This window comes from Trichoderma gamsii (genome assembly GCF_001481775.2).
Source record: "Trichoderma gamsii strain T6085 chromosome Unknown Scaffold_3.2, whole genome shotgun sequence".
Taxonomy (NCBI): Eukaryota; Fungi; Ascomycota; class Sordariomycetes; order Hypocreales; family Hypocreaceae; genus Trichoderma; species Trichoderma gamsii.
The window spans coordinates 1,312,175-1,326,646 of NW_020171340.1; the positions used below are offsets into that span (position 1 = coordinate 1,312,175).

Genomic DNA, 14,472 nt, shown 5'->3' on the forward strand with positions numbered 1-14,472 from the left:
GTTTTCATAGGCTGGCTAGACCAAGCGAACGGGGACCAGTTTATTTTTACGATATTAATATACGAGTAATGATATGCAGAGAACTTGGCTGCTACTTATTGAACCATTATGATATTTATTCGGATTGAGACGCAAACTTGTAGTTGAAGCTAAGCATCATATTGTCCAAGTAACACGCCGTGAACCTTGTTTAGCTGTGCCTATCATTGGTTCACCTCATCTTGCAAAATGCTGTACATAATCCCATGGCCTGAGAGATAGTCCGCCAATCCACTATCTTGTTCACCTCTCCCTTGCACTCCGTCCAAAGTAATCATATCCTCGATTGCCCATGCTACCCTCTCTGCCGCAATCTTTGCTCCTCCAATGTTTGGTGCCGCAGGACCAAGTTGAAGAGCCCCCAGTCTTCCAGCTAGAAATAAAGGCACTCCGTCTTTCCACATTAGATCCTCATTGATGCATGGAAACCCGCCATGGCCGTGAATAGGATATTTCTGCAGCATAGTCTGGAGGTACGGCAAGGCAGTAAAGTCCGTTTGGATGCCCGTAGCAAAGTACATGTAATCAAACAAGGGCAGCCCTGCAATGGGGGGCTCTGTCTTGATACTCCAGAAGTGAGAGCCATCCGCTTCTTTCATCTCCGCATCCACGAGGGCCGTGTGAGTATGAAGCTCGAGATTGCCAGACGCGATGCATTTCTTCAGTTTCTTATAGAAAAGAGGCGTGAGGCTGCCGCCGCCGCGTGCCTCCTTGATGATTTCAAGGCGCTCAAGATCCGAGTCAGCGGACCAGAACCGCGCATGCTCTGCGTTTTTATATTTTCCCATCCACGTGAGATCAACGTCAAAATGCTTGACGCGCAAAGGGCCGCGCATAAGGTGCCATATCTTGGTGACTCCCTTTCGGAGAGCCAGCACCGCCAGCTGTGCAGAAGTAAGGCCGCCACCAATGATGAGAACGTTGGTGCATCTTCCTGCGGCGATGCGTGATTGAACAAGCGGATCTGGAAATTCCTTGATCTGCATACTGTGGCATGCTTGAGGAAGCTCACCACTGAGTGAGGGGGAGGCAGATGGGAGAAATGGAATTTTGGGGGTATTGGCTGGTCCAACTGCGAGGACTACCGTTTTCGCATAATGTTGACGAGCTGCATCTGTCGTGATGGTGAAGAGTTTTGCACCATCTATCGAAACGCCTTTTACTTCACCAAAATCGATATCTTTCAGTGTCTCCTTGCGGATGAGCTTCTCTCCAAGATTATATCGATCGGCGACTTGCTCGCAATGATCGCGAAAGAGCGATTGTGATGGTGTGTAATAATCGTTTCGCTCTCTAAGGTTGATATCAATCCTCGCTTCCTGTCTATCAATTCTTCTGTTAGATCTTTGTGTATGTGCTCCAGCAATCAAAGTTCACATACTTTCCGCCGCATGCTCTGCATTTGGCTTTCTTTTTGCTCGCGTGCTTGCTGACCTCTTTTCCGACGCAGTTACGGATCTCAACAAGCTCATCTTCACGCTGGTGAGCATACGCATGAGCCAGAAGAGCATCTCGATCGAGAGGGTCTACATGCCAAAGCATTGGACTGCGTAGATGCGAAATGTCATATGTTTTGAAGAGACGATTCCAGCGGCCGAGCCACTTATTGTCTGTGGCGTCTAATACGAGCATCTTGTACTCGGGCCGGCAAGTTGCAGAGTTGTGAGGTTGGGATATCTTGCCGCTCTTTACATGTTTGAGGCTGATTTGTTTTCCATATTTCCCAATCCAATGGTAACGGCGGTGTTCTTCGTCCGTGAAAAGAGCGGCTGGAGTGTGTTCGCGAAGTCGAGAGGCGGTGGAAAGGCCACAAGGACCAGCGCCGACGATAATGACATCGTACACCTCTTCTTCTTTTTGAAGCACACTCATTTCTTCAAACTGACCTTATGTTGGTTTATGGTGGATGCAGTAGTTGTCATATGATGGGAAAACTGTTGGAGACAACTGAAGTTAAGAATGGAAGTTGTAACACCGCAAGAAAGGGAGAAAATCTGTTTCTCTATCCTCCACGTCTTCTTGGAATATAACTGAGGACCTTGATGGTAAACATTTTATATTTTTTCTAGCTGCTTTCACAAATGTTTGCACAATCTAGTGATTACTTCCGCGGCCCTGTAAAGCTGCGTCGGTGAACCCTGATGGTTGGCGGAGCAAGACATCAAGGTTGTTTGTCACCACGTAGGTATGAGATTTTCATTGACTGAGAAAGCGAGCTAAGAGAGGGGGGTACCGTATGTTATCAGTCTTCCTGACGTGTGTCATCTATCTAATAAAGATCGAAAGTTGTCCTGGAAGTGTACTAAGCCGTTGCGATGGTTGCTAGTTTCTTGCACAGAATGCAGTCTCGCTGTTCCCTATGTATGTATGCATATCATTATTCTTAGATAAACACTTAATGGTTGTCTTTTCTGGTTGAATCAATTTTCCTTTATTTATTTATTTATTTCTTATTGTCGTCCGTCTTTTCTACAATGCCCCAAACATAGAGGCCAAAGCGCTCCATTTTAACGACTCCATTATCCTTGACGCTATTCCCCACCTAAACCACGAAAATTTCACGTTCGCCTATCGTAGCCAACATCTACTGGGTTTATGCTCTTGGAACCCCATCAAGCGGATTCAAAGCAATTTGGCGCAGTGGAAGCGCGCCGGGCTCATAACCCGGAGGTCGCACGATCGAAACGTGCAATTGCTATTCCTCTTGATTTTTTGGCCTCTTTTATTATCGTTCTAAACTGTTTGAGAATAATCGCGCCCAGAGCATACATATGCACAGTTATTTTTTGGTATTGAGTCATACATTATCGTGAATCGACTGCTTCAAGCTTTTTTGCAACCAACAAGTCCGTCTACCGCCATTTTTTCCATGTGGTGGAACAATAGAAGCCTGTTACCACGCATATTATTGCTAAGAAACAGCATAGGTGCAACCACTCTTGGTTCGTATTGAAGTGGAAAACACTTCCACAAGCAGGACCAAGGAAAAGCCCCAGAGCCCACGCTGTGCTCAGACCACTCAACATCATCCCCGGGGTTAGCATTCTCAACTGCCAGCTTAATTCCACGCCGCTGGATCGAATTCGTGTTCTCAGGGCCTCAGCTCTCTGTGCGGCTGCTGAGATGGCCGTCGTCTGTGTCGTTGTGCCGAAAGAGATGCAGAGTCCAATGAGCCCTATGTTTATGACGAAGAGTACCTGAGTCGTCGGATCATCGCCTGTAAGACAGCCTAGTGTGACCATGAAGACACCACATGCGAGCGATGCCAGAGAGCTAAACCATCGCGGGCCGTTCAAAGTCGTGTATTTGCCAACCAGTGGGCCGCCTACCATGGGGAAAAGGAGAGCAAACATGACGCCTCCGCCAGCGGATGAAGTCCAACCAAAATGGCGGAGCACATATATCGGAATAGTCTGTGGCGATGTGTTAGTATGGCATTGGACGGGGCAACTTGATAGTAAACTCACGGCTTCCAATGCTGACCGAACGATGCAGGCAACAGCCGCGCCAACAACGCTCGAGAGCCAGTTCCATCCCAAACTGCGCAACTCAGACACGGCATCATTTTCATCTTCAGAGTTGCCAATCTTATAACATGCCGTGCGGTTATCTTCCTCCCCGCGCTCAACATCCGTTGAAAAAGGGCGACTTATTGTCCCATGAGATACTGCAGCCGCAGCTTCTAACAGAGGCTCTGTTTCAGAACTGCCTTTCAGAACATCCACAGGGGCGTGTTGCTGAGTCGTCGAGTCCTTCTCCTTGACTAACAGTCGAAGCACAATGTCGGCTGCAATCACTACCTCTACTACCCCAAAGACAGACCAGTGCCCTAGCTTTTCATAGAGATAGCCTCCTAGTAGAGGTCCAATCAGCTCCCCGATCGTAGCACCCAACGTTGTGTAACCCATGCACACTCCCAGATTGGCCTCGTCTACCTGTGAGACTAGAAAAGCGATGCCAGACACCCATACAAGAGCTTCTGAGGCCCCCTGCAAGGCGCGGGCGAAAATGATGAGGTATGGGTCAGTGGCAAGGAAGAACAGAAGCGTAGCAATAAGCATAATAGCAATTCCGGCGAGGAATGGGCGGCTTTTTGAGACGCTTCCGTCGGCGATATATCCAGCAATCCCTAACGCGACGAGAATCAGCATCTCGAGAGGCTGCTTAGCAAGGAACTGTCTAACTCACAGTTCGTAATAAGCAATGCCATTCCGAAGGATTCGAGGGACAGAGCAGCCCAATTGTCAACTGTGATCGACTGCCATGTTAGCCAACTTGGAATCCGCTGCTAAGTTTGAGATGTTGGTTCTACCAACCATCTTCTGGTCGTGTCTTTAATCGACCTGTGAAGAGCTCAGGTAGGAAGGGTATGACTAAATCATACACCAGTCCGTCCTATAATTTTGGTCAGCACATAGATTCGTCTTTGGACTCAAAGATTGTTCATAGTTACCGTGAACACTGCAAACGCGACCGCAAAGGTCACCAAGCCTTCTGAAGAGCGCCATGGTGACGTCGCTGCTTCCGATTGACGACCCATCGCATGCAGCTGCCTGGTTAGGGACTGAAGTTGCAAAAAGAAGAGACAATTAGCACTTCACAGCAACGCAGGCTAATGAGATCATTTTCATAGATTGCGAAAGAGGAACGCTATATTAATAGCTGAGCTCTAGGTCACGAAAATAAGAGGCAGGATCAAGGGAAATGAAAGGTTGGGTGGGTGATACAGTCGATCTTGGAAGGGAGGCGAGACCGCCCCCGGATACACGATGCCGAACTAGATATCCACATATCGGCGGGCCAACTTTGTCTTCTCTGGAGAGTGAATGATGAACCGCCAGGGCCTGTTTGTTAACATAAGTGCATGGCGCATTCCGAGGCCTACAGAGGGCTGGAGAAAGACTAGGTCAGGAGACGAGGTGGCGGATACCCAGGAGGCTAGCAAATTAGATAGCTCACGGTCATCTGCATGCATGTCTCACAATAATAGAATGAGCAAACATGATAAGCGCCTACTTATCGTATCAGCCACTATTATATAGCAGTGATTACGTCCCGCCACTTTGAATTCCTCCGCTGCAGGGAGAGAACAGGTTGTGTGTATGTGTGACATCTCTTTGCCTCATGCTCTGTACTACACATCAAATGTGTACAGGCAACGATCGCCGGCGAAAAGGGTGGCCAGCTGCAAGCCCTGCGGAATTTTGAACATTAGTGAATGTAAGTGGGAGCTGATGGACGAAAACCCTTGATGAAAATCCGATTCTGTTGCACCGACTGCGGAAGCAGGCTTTACGCTGCTACTCGCAATCTCCACCACTGAATCGATGGATGCGAGATGTCTGTAGCTAAACGCCGGAGCTTATATAGAACAGGAAGATACATGCACAAGCTGCAGCGCATCATGGACCCCGCGGCTGATGGCGAGCTAGCTCTGCTGCTCCGCTGCCGTGGGTCTAGACAAGCGAGACAATTGCGCTTCAAAGTTGGTGATAAAAGCTGGCCTGCAGCCTTGAGGACTTGATTGGGGTTTTTACCTTCGAACCGAAATAATACTGAACGCCGAGCTATACATCGTGCTAGTTCACTGTATGATGATGTTATGGAAATGGGTATGTGTAGCGTAATTGGCGGTGGCGTGGGTATCACAACGCTTCCATTTTGATCAAGGTGTCCCGGTATTCTCTAGATTTGAGCTCAATCGCGAGATCCTCTCAGCCTATCCCTTCTGGGATGGTCGCACACTTGACTGGGCAGCTCCTTGTACATGCAGCCTTCTTTCAGCGAGCGTACCGACCTATTGAATAAGCCTGGGTCTTCTATATACAGCAATGAATCTCCGGTATCCGCCATTGAGACCACCTGACCATTCATCCATATTACCTACGCCTGCTCCTATAGATATGAGGTAGTATCAAAGATTTTCCATCTGCAAGATGCGATTTTTTTGCCCCAAAACGGACATGAGGCTGCACGGCGAGTAATGGAATGCCGCATCCCGAGCGTTACCATCCGTCCACGCTTCATGACCCCGCGCTGGATTTATTCTGCTGGAGCTGGTTGTTCTGTGTGACTAGAGAGTAGCATCAGCAATTGGCTACTACCTGCTATACATGGCTACGAGGGTAAAACTCCCTCAGGCACGAAAGAATGAAGACTGCCTAGGTAGGTATTTGTACTAGGGTTTGAGAGTAGTCATATGAGCTGATGAGGAGATCGGGGAGCCCGCGAATGAGCTGCTCGGAACGCTTCACGTTACCACGAAGAGGGCCAACAACTGGATTAAGCAACCAGGCCGGAACCTTTCCCCATAGCATGTGCACGCAAGGATGCGAAAGTCCACTTTGTGTACTCTGCACTATGCGAATATTGAATTCACGTACCTATATGTAGCACAAGCATATCGGAGGCTTTCATATGCCCCGGCAGCTGATGCTCCATGCCAGTGTTGAGCCATTGCAAGGGGCAGCGTTTACCCCGCGGCGGACGCCACAGCTTTACGAAGATAATTGCGAGCTTATGACTCTCTTCTCTTTTTTTTTTTTTTTTTTTTTATAAATGATATGATAGAAGCTGCCTAATATATTTCTTCTACATCTGCGTCTGCGCTTCTTAGAGATGCAACTCAGGACAACATGCCCTGTGCCTCAGAGGATGTAGGGCATTTGAGATTGGAGAGCTTTAGCGCGCATGAAGCGAAATCGACTTTGGCCATTGTAGCTACAAGCCGGATCTACTCCTCACATTCGGTTCAATTTAATACTGTTAGTATGAGCCGACTGCTCATTTTGAAGACTTGCACAGTCGTCAGTTTCGTCAGGGTGGAGTAATGTTTGTTTAGCTCTGCTATGTGTAACGGAAAGTAGAGATGCAAATCGTATGAGTAACTACAGACTAGCAGTGAAATTACTAGAAGATGGCTCTAGAGAGTGTACGGTTTTATCAGTTGGACTTCGCTTTAGAACCTATAAGCATGGAATGCCAACTTGTTCTCGCGGAGATATAAATTAATACGGAACTGTAAGAGTTTGGAAGCCAGCGATTGCCTTGAAAACCGAGGGTCTAGCGAATGTCCAATGTCTCTCGCACTCGGCAGCAATTACCTTCAAGTGCTTTAGGCTCTGAAGTCTGAAGTAGAAAAGCAGTCACTTGACTTAGTCCCATAAATTTCAGGCGGGATGGAATGCTTGGCCCAGCGCTTAATCGCAATAAAGTGTTCAATGACTCTTGGCAAACTACTCTGAGCTTACTATATACTCTGCTTATAAGCCGTTTAAATTAATATCTCACGCTTTTCGCTAAATAGGAAGCTTAAATCTCTAAAAAAGACGGGCACGTTATTCGCGGTTCTGATGCCTCTTTCCGGCCGCACTGCCATCTTGGATTAGACAACGCCTTGCTACTCTGGTGACTTAACCCGCTCCTGCGCCGTCCGGTATGAGGGGTAGAAGCCGTTGGTGGGAGACCGGCCCCATTTGGGATGCAGAAGGCTTCTAGAGAGAACTCTTGGCGAGGTGTTAGGACAACCTATTTTGGGCAGGTCGGTGAGCATAAATGGACCATTTGGGGACTTTTCGTCTCGGCATATGCTCTGTGACAAGTCGAAACTCGCTATTCAGTCTCCTACGCTAAAGGATGGGATTGGCATTACAAATGGCTTAATGTGTGGAAGTGGGAGTCGTGTATAAAGGAAGCCAAAGTTCTTTCTTGTACTTGAGATGGAACCTCCTCTCAATAGCCCAGTGCCGACGTATAATACAGGCGATTCTCTATAGAACGGAAATCCAATTCCTTTACCATGAAGCTGGCATCTGTCGTTTTTAGCCTCCTGCCCGCCGCTTTGGCATTGCCGGCCTCGGAAGGCACCTTGGGCCGACGGCAAACCAGCCTCTCAGCCATCACAGATCAGCTGCTATTTAGCATAACACTCCCTGACTTCATTACTCGCCGCAACGCCAAAAACCCTTCTACGCTTGACTGGTCATCTGATGGCTGCACCGACTCGCCGGATAATCCGTTTGGATTCCCCTTTGTCCCTGCTTGCAACCGACACGACTTTGGCTACCAGAATTATCGCCTTCAAAATCGCTTTACAGATAGTGGCAAGCTCAATATCGACAACAACTTCAAATCTGAGTAAGTGAAGCAAGACATCAATTGAGTCTATGGCTAGTATGAGGATAGAATACTGAGAATTGCTGTTTAGCCTCTACTACCAATGCCAATCATCGAGTGTAACGTCAGTTTGTAAAGCACTCGCAGATGTTTATTATGCTGCTGTGAGAGCTTTTGGAGGCGGCGACGCGTCCCCTGGAAAAAGGGAAGAATCACAAGATGACTTGATCAGGGAGTACGAGGCAAAGTTGGAAATCTATAACCAGGCTGTGAAGGATGCTCAAGCCAAGGGATTACTGCCGATTTTAGACTGATATAATACAATTGTAGATAAAAGTAAAAAAAAATGTTGACATGACTGCTAGACTACTCATTTAACTATCACACAATCTGATCAAAAATATAGTCGCAGATCAAAGGCATGAATGACAAAGAGGCTGAGTAAATGCGAAAAATAGCATCACTCAAGCCGCTCGCCTTGGCTGCCTTCGGTCCCATCTCTTGGCCCTATGTACATAATATCATGGCAAATCTGTATCCATCCTTGTTCCTCTTTCCTCCACCAGTACTGAACTTTGATCAGGCGCCCCTCGCTTCCATCTTTCCCCTCTTCATCCCACAAGTCGACTCTCATGCCTACCCATCCCTCGATTCTTGCTTTTTGCTTGATATCGTCTGCTGTCGCAAATCCAGCTGGCTTAACCTGATCATCAGTGCCAAACTCGAACTCCTCCTCTTGTATGGGCCGGATCGTGTAATAGCTCTTTTTTGACGGCTCATTTATTGCTTCAGTTGTCGATGATGGGGTGTCAGCATCTTGGCCTGATGCCTCGCGGAGATATCGCACAATGGTCTCTCTATCACGAGCTGCAAATGATGGCTGTGGCCGGCATATTTGGAGGCAGGTAGAAGAAAAGAAGTCGCCTTTCGAGCTTATGTCACTGGTATGGCGATAGGCAGAATAAAGCTGTTTGAGATGGTCGATGATTGCTGATGAAGGGCGCTCTAATGCCATTCTTGTTTTAATTAAAGAGACGATTATCTGGAGGATATAGAAATAGTTTATATTAATGAACTTAACGGATGCTGTGATTGCTGTGATTGTCCAAGTTGAACATGTTGCTGGAAACGAAGGAAAAGAGGGGTAAAGGACAAAAGGTCTTATGAGTGGGACTAGGTATAAGACCTAGTATGAAAGTGAGAGAGCAAAGACAGTTCATACTTCAATGTTAGTAGAAGGCAAACTTGTTGATTTCTAGACTTAGTAATTTACCAGAATTAAGTGCTTTTATAGTGCGCCAGAGGTTCTTGCTAAAATGTCGAGATTAACAAGTCGAGGCTAAAGATCCCTTTTCAGCTGCTGAGAGCCTCATAGAGTAATACTTGTAATATGCCACCTAAATACCTGCATTCCTTTATTGACAATTAATTTTAAAAGTTGATCACTGCGAAGAGTCAAAATTTATAAAATTGAATCGCACTTGAGACTTCTATACTAATTATTCGAATAGTAGCTACAGGCCGTTTTAAGCATAACAAACCGCGTAGATGTTACAAAATTTCATGCAACTTCGTGCTAGCTTCTGGCTTATATAACTAAGAAAATTCACTAGCAAAGTGTAAGCGCCAATAGAGCTTACATGCAGGTGCCATCATACATGATCCTATAAAGCGCTTCCTCGCGTCTCTGGTTGACTAAGCGGCCACCGGTCTGATACTAGACCCCGTGGTTTAATACGCAAGTTCTGAGAAAGATGGCTCATGCAATGTATTAGCAGGTCAAAATAAGAATACAGTCATACATGTATTACCAGGAGAGTATCTATTGACTGTTTATACATCTTTAGGCCGTTGTTCCACCAATAGTTGCCATACTGCGGAGTATGTCCAGGGCGCCAAATGGCACATATTGTGGGCCACCGTGCAGGATCGGATTGCAGATCTCCGGGAGCCCACATCTGAAATCCTGGCCCGAGTTGTTTAGTCTAGTATATATACTGTCCCTAGGTCATCATAATGAGAGAAGCAGCATTAAAGAACTAGAAATCACCTCTCTGTGATATCTGGACAGTCCTAAGAAACTCAGTATTTCGCACAGAAGTCCCTCCCTAGGCCCATCTTCCAGCCATGTCCGCTCCAGCCCCAAACCCTGTTGTGGCGCCAGACCATGTTCTTGCGCTGCTCGATCGTCTACATAAAGAGTCCCTTACACAAGAAAACGCTCTTCCGTCGACTTACTTGGCTTCTGGTGGCTTTGATGACTTGATGCGAGACAAGTTCATTGCCTTGGATCAAGATAAATGCCAATTTGTCTATCAACTTGCGAGAGCAACCGGCGCTCGTAACATTGTCGAGATCGGCACCAGCTTTGGGGTGTCTACTATCTACCTCGCTTTGGCAGTGGGAAGTAATCTCGACCGCCTTGGAGGTGAGGGTAAAGTGGTTGCTACAGAAAAAGAACATACAAAAGCCGAGAAAGCTCGTCAATACTGGCAAGAAGCTGGAAACGATCTTGTAACGCGCCATATCGACTTGAGAGAGGGAGATCTCCTTGAGACGTTGACAAAAGACATCCCGCAGATTGATCTTATTCTCCTTGATAGTAAGTTGGAATCTGCGTAAATTCTTCATTCACATAGCTAAGTTCATCTAGTCTGGGCCCCTGTTGCCCTTCCGGCGTTGAAACTCTTGGAGCCAAAGTTGAGATCTGGAGGCGTTGTTATTCTTGATAACTCGATTTCCTCTGCTACCAGATATAAAGAATTACTGGAACATTTGAGGTCTCCGAAAAATGGGTATACGAATCTGACACTTCCTTATTCCAAAGGTTTGGAGATGTCTGTTAAACTGTGAAGGGGGGTCGAATAACAGAGAGCGCTAGTTTGATGTAGCTAGGCAATCTTTATACGAAACACCTCTTTCAAAAGAGCTTCCCTCTGTGGCTTTTTCTAATGATAAGCAGACCCAAATTTAGTATCCACCGTCCAGTCCATTACCAGTCTCAATTTCACCCAGGGTCGTCAATGCGAATTCTTCGCTCATTTGCATAAGCTCTGCTAGGCATTCAGGCGACTGGCACCACCATGGGAGCGTAGGCTCAGTGGCATCGTCTCCGCTTCCTGATTTTCCTTGTGCTGGCATTCGACGCGGAATGGTAAGGTTGTTGGCGCATAGTAACAGAGGCGTTGCTGTCTTGGAGATTGGGTTATGCGTAGAATGTTCACCTGTTGCGAGGGTTGTTACGTGTGGTTGGCTTGGTGCTGAAGCTAATCCATGCCCAATCTTGAACAATGTTAGCCACTGATCATTATCCGCAGGAGTCTGATTCAATGGATCATCGTCCCCATAAAGAATAAGCCGCGCCTGGTGTCGAAGGATATCGCAGTTGATGGTAGCGCCGCTCGCTCTTGAGGCAGTCACAAAGTCACCAAGACGGGCTGTAAGCAGCTCAAACACATTTGGAGGGCTCTTCGCGTCCGGATACGTGAGCATCTTCTTCATTACGCCCTTCGAGGCGCTGAAAGGCTCTAGATCTAAAGACTCAGCGCCAATGAGATAGGGCGGCATTGCGCTTTGGACAAGCATCGCAATGGAAGGCTCAAAGCCTCGATCCCCTTTCCACTCTTTCATGGTTTTGCCTCTTCGAAAGTGGTCGGCGAGATGATCATTGCGGTCCGACCAAAGGGAAAAGGTCTCTCCGCAAAGGCCACAGCGTGATTTCACTTGAGAAAGCTTCGAGCTCCAAGCATTCATCGACAGTATCATTTTATCGGTGCCGTGCGCAATACGCAAGTGCTGGTGAAGATGATCTTTTCTGAGAAAACTTCTCAACGAGGTGGGTTTCGCTATGCAGTCAGATATATGATGAGACTGAAGGTGATCGTCGGAGGGGTCGCGTTCGTCACAAAGAGAGCATTTGGGAGAGGGGTCTCCCAGATCCCATCTTTTTGGTCCGGTGGGAAGACATGTCCATTGTTCAAGCGCTAAATGAAGCGTTGCCTCGTGCCTCGTCCAGTCATATCTTGTTTTGAAGGTATCCGTACAGAAAGTACATTGGTAGATCCGGGAGCTTTTATCCTCGGCTATCCTATTGCCCACGCTAATCTGTGTTTCGGAGCGTTCATTCTGTAATTGTTGGTGATCCGTAACGTCGGGGTGCCTAGGGTAAGAAGAGTAGCTGCTCGAGGGGTGTGAAGCGGAATTCCGTGAATTATCGGTGCTAGTTTGAAAATGGGAAGAAATGTCGCTTTGAGAGTGCGATTTGGTCAAAGTGCCTCTAGAAGCTGCCGATGAGAGAGTACCTAGCGAAGCAGACCGTCGTGGTCTTGGTAGTGAAGACTTTAAGTGACTCTCACTGCTGCCTTGTTTGTCGTCTGATCGCCCTTCGCTTCTCCGCCTTGCATTCACAAACCATTGTGATACCTGGCGAACGCTTAGCCCAGACTTACGACTAAGCTCTCGCTTTTCCTCAGCGCTCGGATAGGGCCAGGCGGAGTTGAGAGTATGCCACTTTTTCAGCACATGCGTGGAGTTCCACGAGTGTCTGGTTGTTGGCTTTGTCGGATTATCCGATGATTCATTCTGCGGTCTATCCATAGCAGAAGTGTTATCCTGCGTAACCATCGCTAGTAGGAATCTTGCTCTATATCCTTTTGGTCAAGATATATCAGGTATCTCAGGAAGTGGGGAGCTTCTAGCTATTCTGAGTCATGCTGGAGTTGAGTGCCTGCTGAAGAGTCCGAAAGACGGTTGATTGACGTAGACGCTAAGGGTCAGTTAGCGCGGATGAAGCCGAGCGCATGAAGAGGCCATTCACTTGAAGATAGGCCGACAAACTCCGACTTTTCGATCCTGATAACGTTGACGCCATGAGAATAACAAGTACGGATTTGCTTTCAGGGGTTGCGATCGTGGATGAATAACGAATGACAAAGAGCAGCGGAGTTAACTCTTTGCTTATTTACTCGTCGTATCAGCTTTCTCCTAATCTCCGGACATGATGATGTCGTTTCAGCCTTTGAACTGTTTCCCTGTATATTAACCGAGGTATAATGGAGTTGGCTCACCGCAATTCGCTGATTTAATAATCCAAGAGTTGTAGTGCTTATATCTAGGGTTGCGGAAAGTTATGAATCATACTTCTTGTAGTTACGAATGCTACCTAGTCAACTACCTAGTATTCGTACGTCACTGCAATACTATTGTTTTTTAGTAGCTCCGCTTTTACGAAATGCTACAACACCGGTTCCTGATACAAAATATAGGATACGAAATACTAGATACTAAACATTAGCTTCATGGTCCTGCTGGTTATATCGCGCGAACCTTGACTTTACCTCAAATAATACATTGGCGCTTTTACATATGCTAGCTTGCATGTTGCATTGAACGGGTTATCGTTAATATAATATGACATTAGCCACCTAAATGGTCGCACATATGGCAATCGTTTTCGGATATGATGACTCTGCAACTGCCTATACAATCGCTTCATTGTATATCTCGGGGCGCCTTTTATATCGGCGACTACCACCTTATTGTCGTGATCGTCGTCGAAGGGTCTTAACAACAACTGCAGACTTAACTCATCCACATTTGGAGCGGTGATATTACAATCGGAGCGTATAAGGCATCGGCAGGTTATTATAAGTGCATGGATGTGAGGTAATCAAGGCTGTAGAGAGACACTGGGGACGACATTGTGGACGACATGACCCAGGAACTAATGACCGATGAGCTCGCAAAAGGAGAATGTAAATATAGTTGAACGTGGAACCGCTGTATGCTAGCGTCTACTATTTTATAATATATGTCGCATACCTAGAGAGATCAGCACTTTACAAAAGTATAGTTCTTACTCGCAGAGAATAACAACTCCCATCTTTGTGGCTGTATTTAAGAGTAGACTTTATGCGGCGTTGTCTAGTCAACCAATCGTGCATATTCGTGCACTCGATGATCCTTTACGCGATATGAATGCTTGGGGAAGATTTGAGCTTGGTATGAGTTAGTCCTCCAGGTACTCAGCAGGTTCTTGTACACTCTAAAACGCTGAGTCCTTGCGCTTATCAAGTATCTGCTTGTGCACTGACCAACTGGCAGAATGAATCCAGCTTGCACCACCTGAGCAGTAGTAACTCTTCCATTCCTGAGCACGCAACTATCACTATTTACAGCAGCTCTGATCATCATGGCAGCCATCAGCTCTTCTTTATCACCTCATCTGGCCACTATGAGCCTCTCAGACGGTTGGCAATCGGTGATCCGCCTCGACGAACCATCGTATCAGTGGTCTCAGGATTCTGTTGCTCGTCTAAG

The 14,472-nt window shown here is 46.9% G+C and overlaps 6 protein-coding genes across 6 annotated transcripts; 2 read left to right on the forward strand and 4 right to left on the reverse strand.

The window, feature by feature from the left end:
• Window positions 1–203: 203 nt before the first annotated feature.
• Window positions 204–1,911, reverse strand: TGAM01_v201406 (hypothetical protein; the record flags this gene model as incomplete). Its single annotated transcript, XM_024548755.1, has 2 exons — window positions 204–1,374; window positions 1,421–1,911. The coding sequence occupies 2 exons, from the start codon at window positions 1,909–1,911 to the stop codon at window positions 204–206; spliced, it is 1,662 nt and encodes a 553-aa protein (XP_024406571.1).
• A 980-nt stretch (window positions 1,912–2,891) lies between these two features.
• Window positions 2,892–4,579, reverse strand: TGAM01_v201407 (hypothetical protein; the record flags this gene model as incomplete). Its single annotated transcript, XM_024548756.1, has 5 exons — window positions 2,892–3,452; window positions 3,507–4,168; window positions 4,228–4,287; window positions 4,356–4,434; window positions 4,493–4,579. The coding sequence occupies 5 exons, from the start codon at window positions 4,577–4,579 to the stop codon at window positions 2,892–2,894; spliced, it is 1,449 nt and encodes a 482-aa protein (XP_024406572.1).
• A 3,258-nt stretch (window positions 4,580–7,837) lies between these two features.
• On the forward strand, window positions 7,838–8,468 carry TGAM01_v201408 (hypothetical protein; the record flags this gene model as incomplete). Its single annotated transcript, XM_018804768.1, has 2 exons — window positions 7,838–8,175; window positions 8,246–8,468. The coding sequence occupies 2 exons, from the start codon at window positions 7,838–7,840 to the stop codon at window positions 8,466–8,468; spliced, it is 561 nt and encodes a 186-aa protein (XP_018662036.1).
• Window positions 8,469–8,614: 146 nt separating this feature from the next.
• On the reverse strand, window positions 8,615–9,169 carry TGAM01_v201409 (hypothetical protein; the record flags this gene model as incomplete). Its single annotated transcript, XM_018804769.1, has 1 exon — window positions 8,615–9,169. One exon carries the CDS (start codon window positions 9,167–9,169, stop codon window positions 8,615–8,617), a length of 555 nt encoding a protein of 184 aa, XP_018662037.1.
• A 1,112-nt stretch (window positions 9,170–10,281) lies between these two features.
• TGAM01_v201410 (O-methyltransferase) lies at window positions 10,282–11,007 on the forward strand (the record flags this gene model as incomplete). The annotated part of the gene is made up of 2 exons (XM_018804770.1): window positions 10,282–10,756; window positions 10,808–11,007. 2 exons carry the CDS (start codon window positions 10,282–10,284, stop codon window positions 11,005–11,007), a joined length of 675 nt encoding a protein of 224 aa, XP_018662038.1.
• A 117-nt stretch (window positions 11,008–11,124) lies between these two features.
• On the reverse strand, window positions 11,125–11,919 carry TGAM01_v201411 (hypothetical protein; the record flags this gene model as incomplete). The annotated part of the gene is made up of 1 exon (XM_018804771.1): window positions 11,125–11,919. The coding sequence occupies one exon, from the start codon at window positions 11,917–11,919 to the stop codon at window positions 11,125–11,127; it is 795 nt and encodes a 264-aa protein (XP_018662039.1).
• Window positions 11,920–14,472: the final 2,553 nt, after the last annotated feature.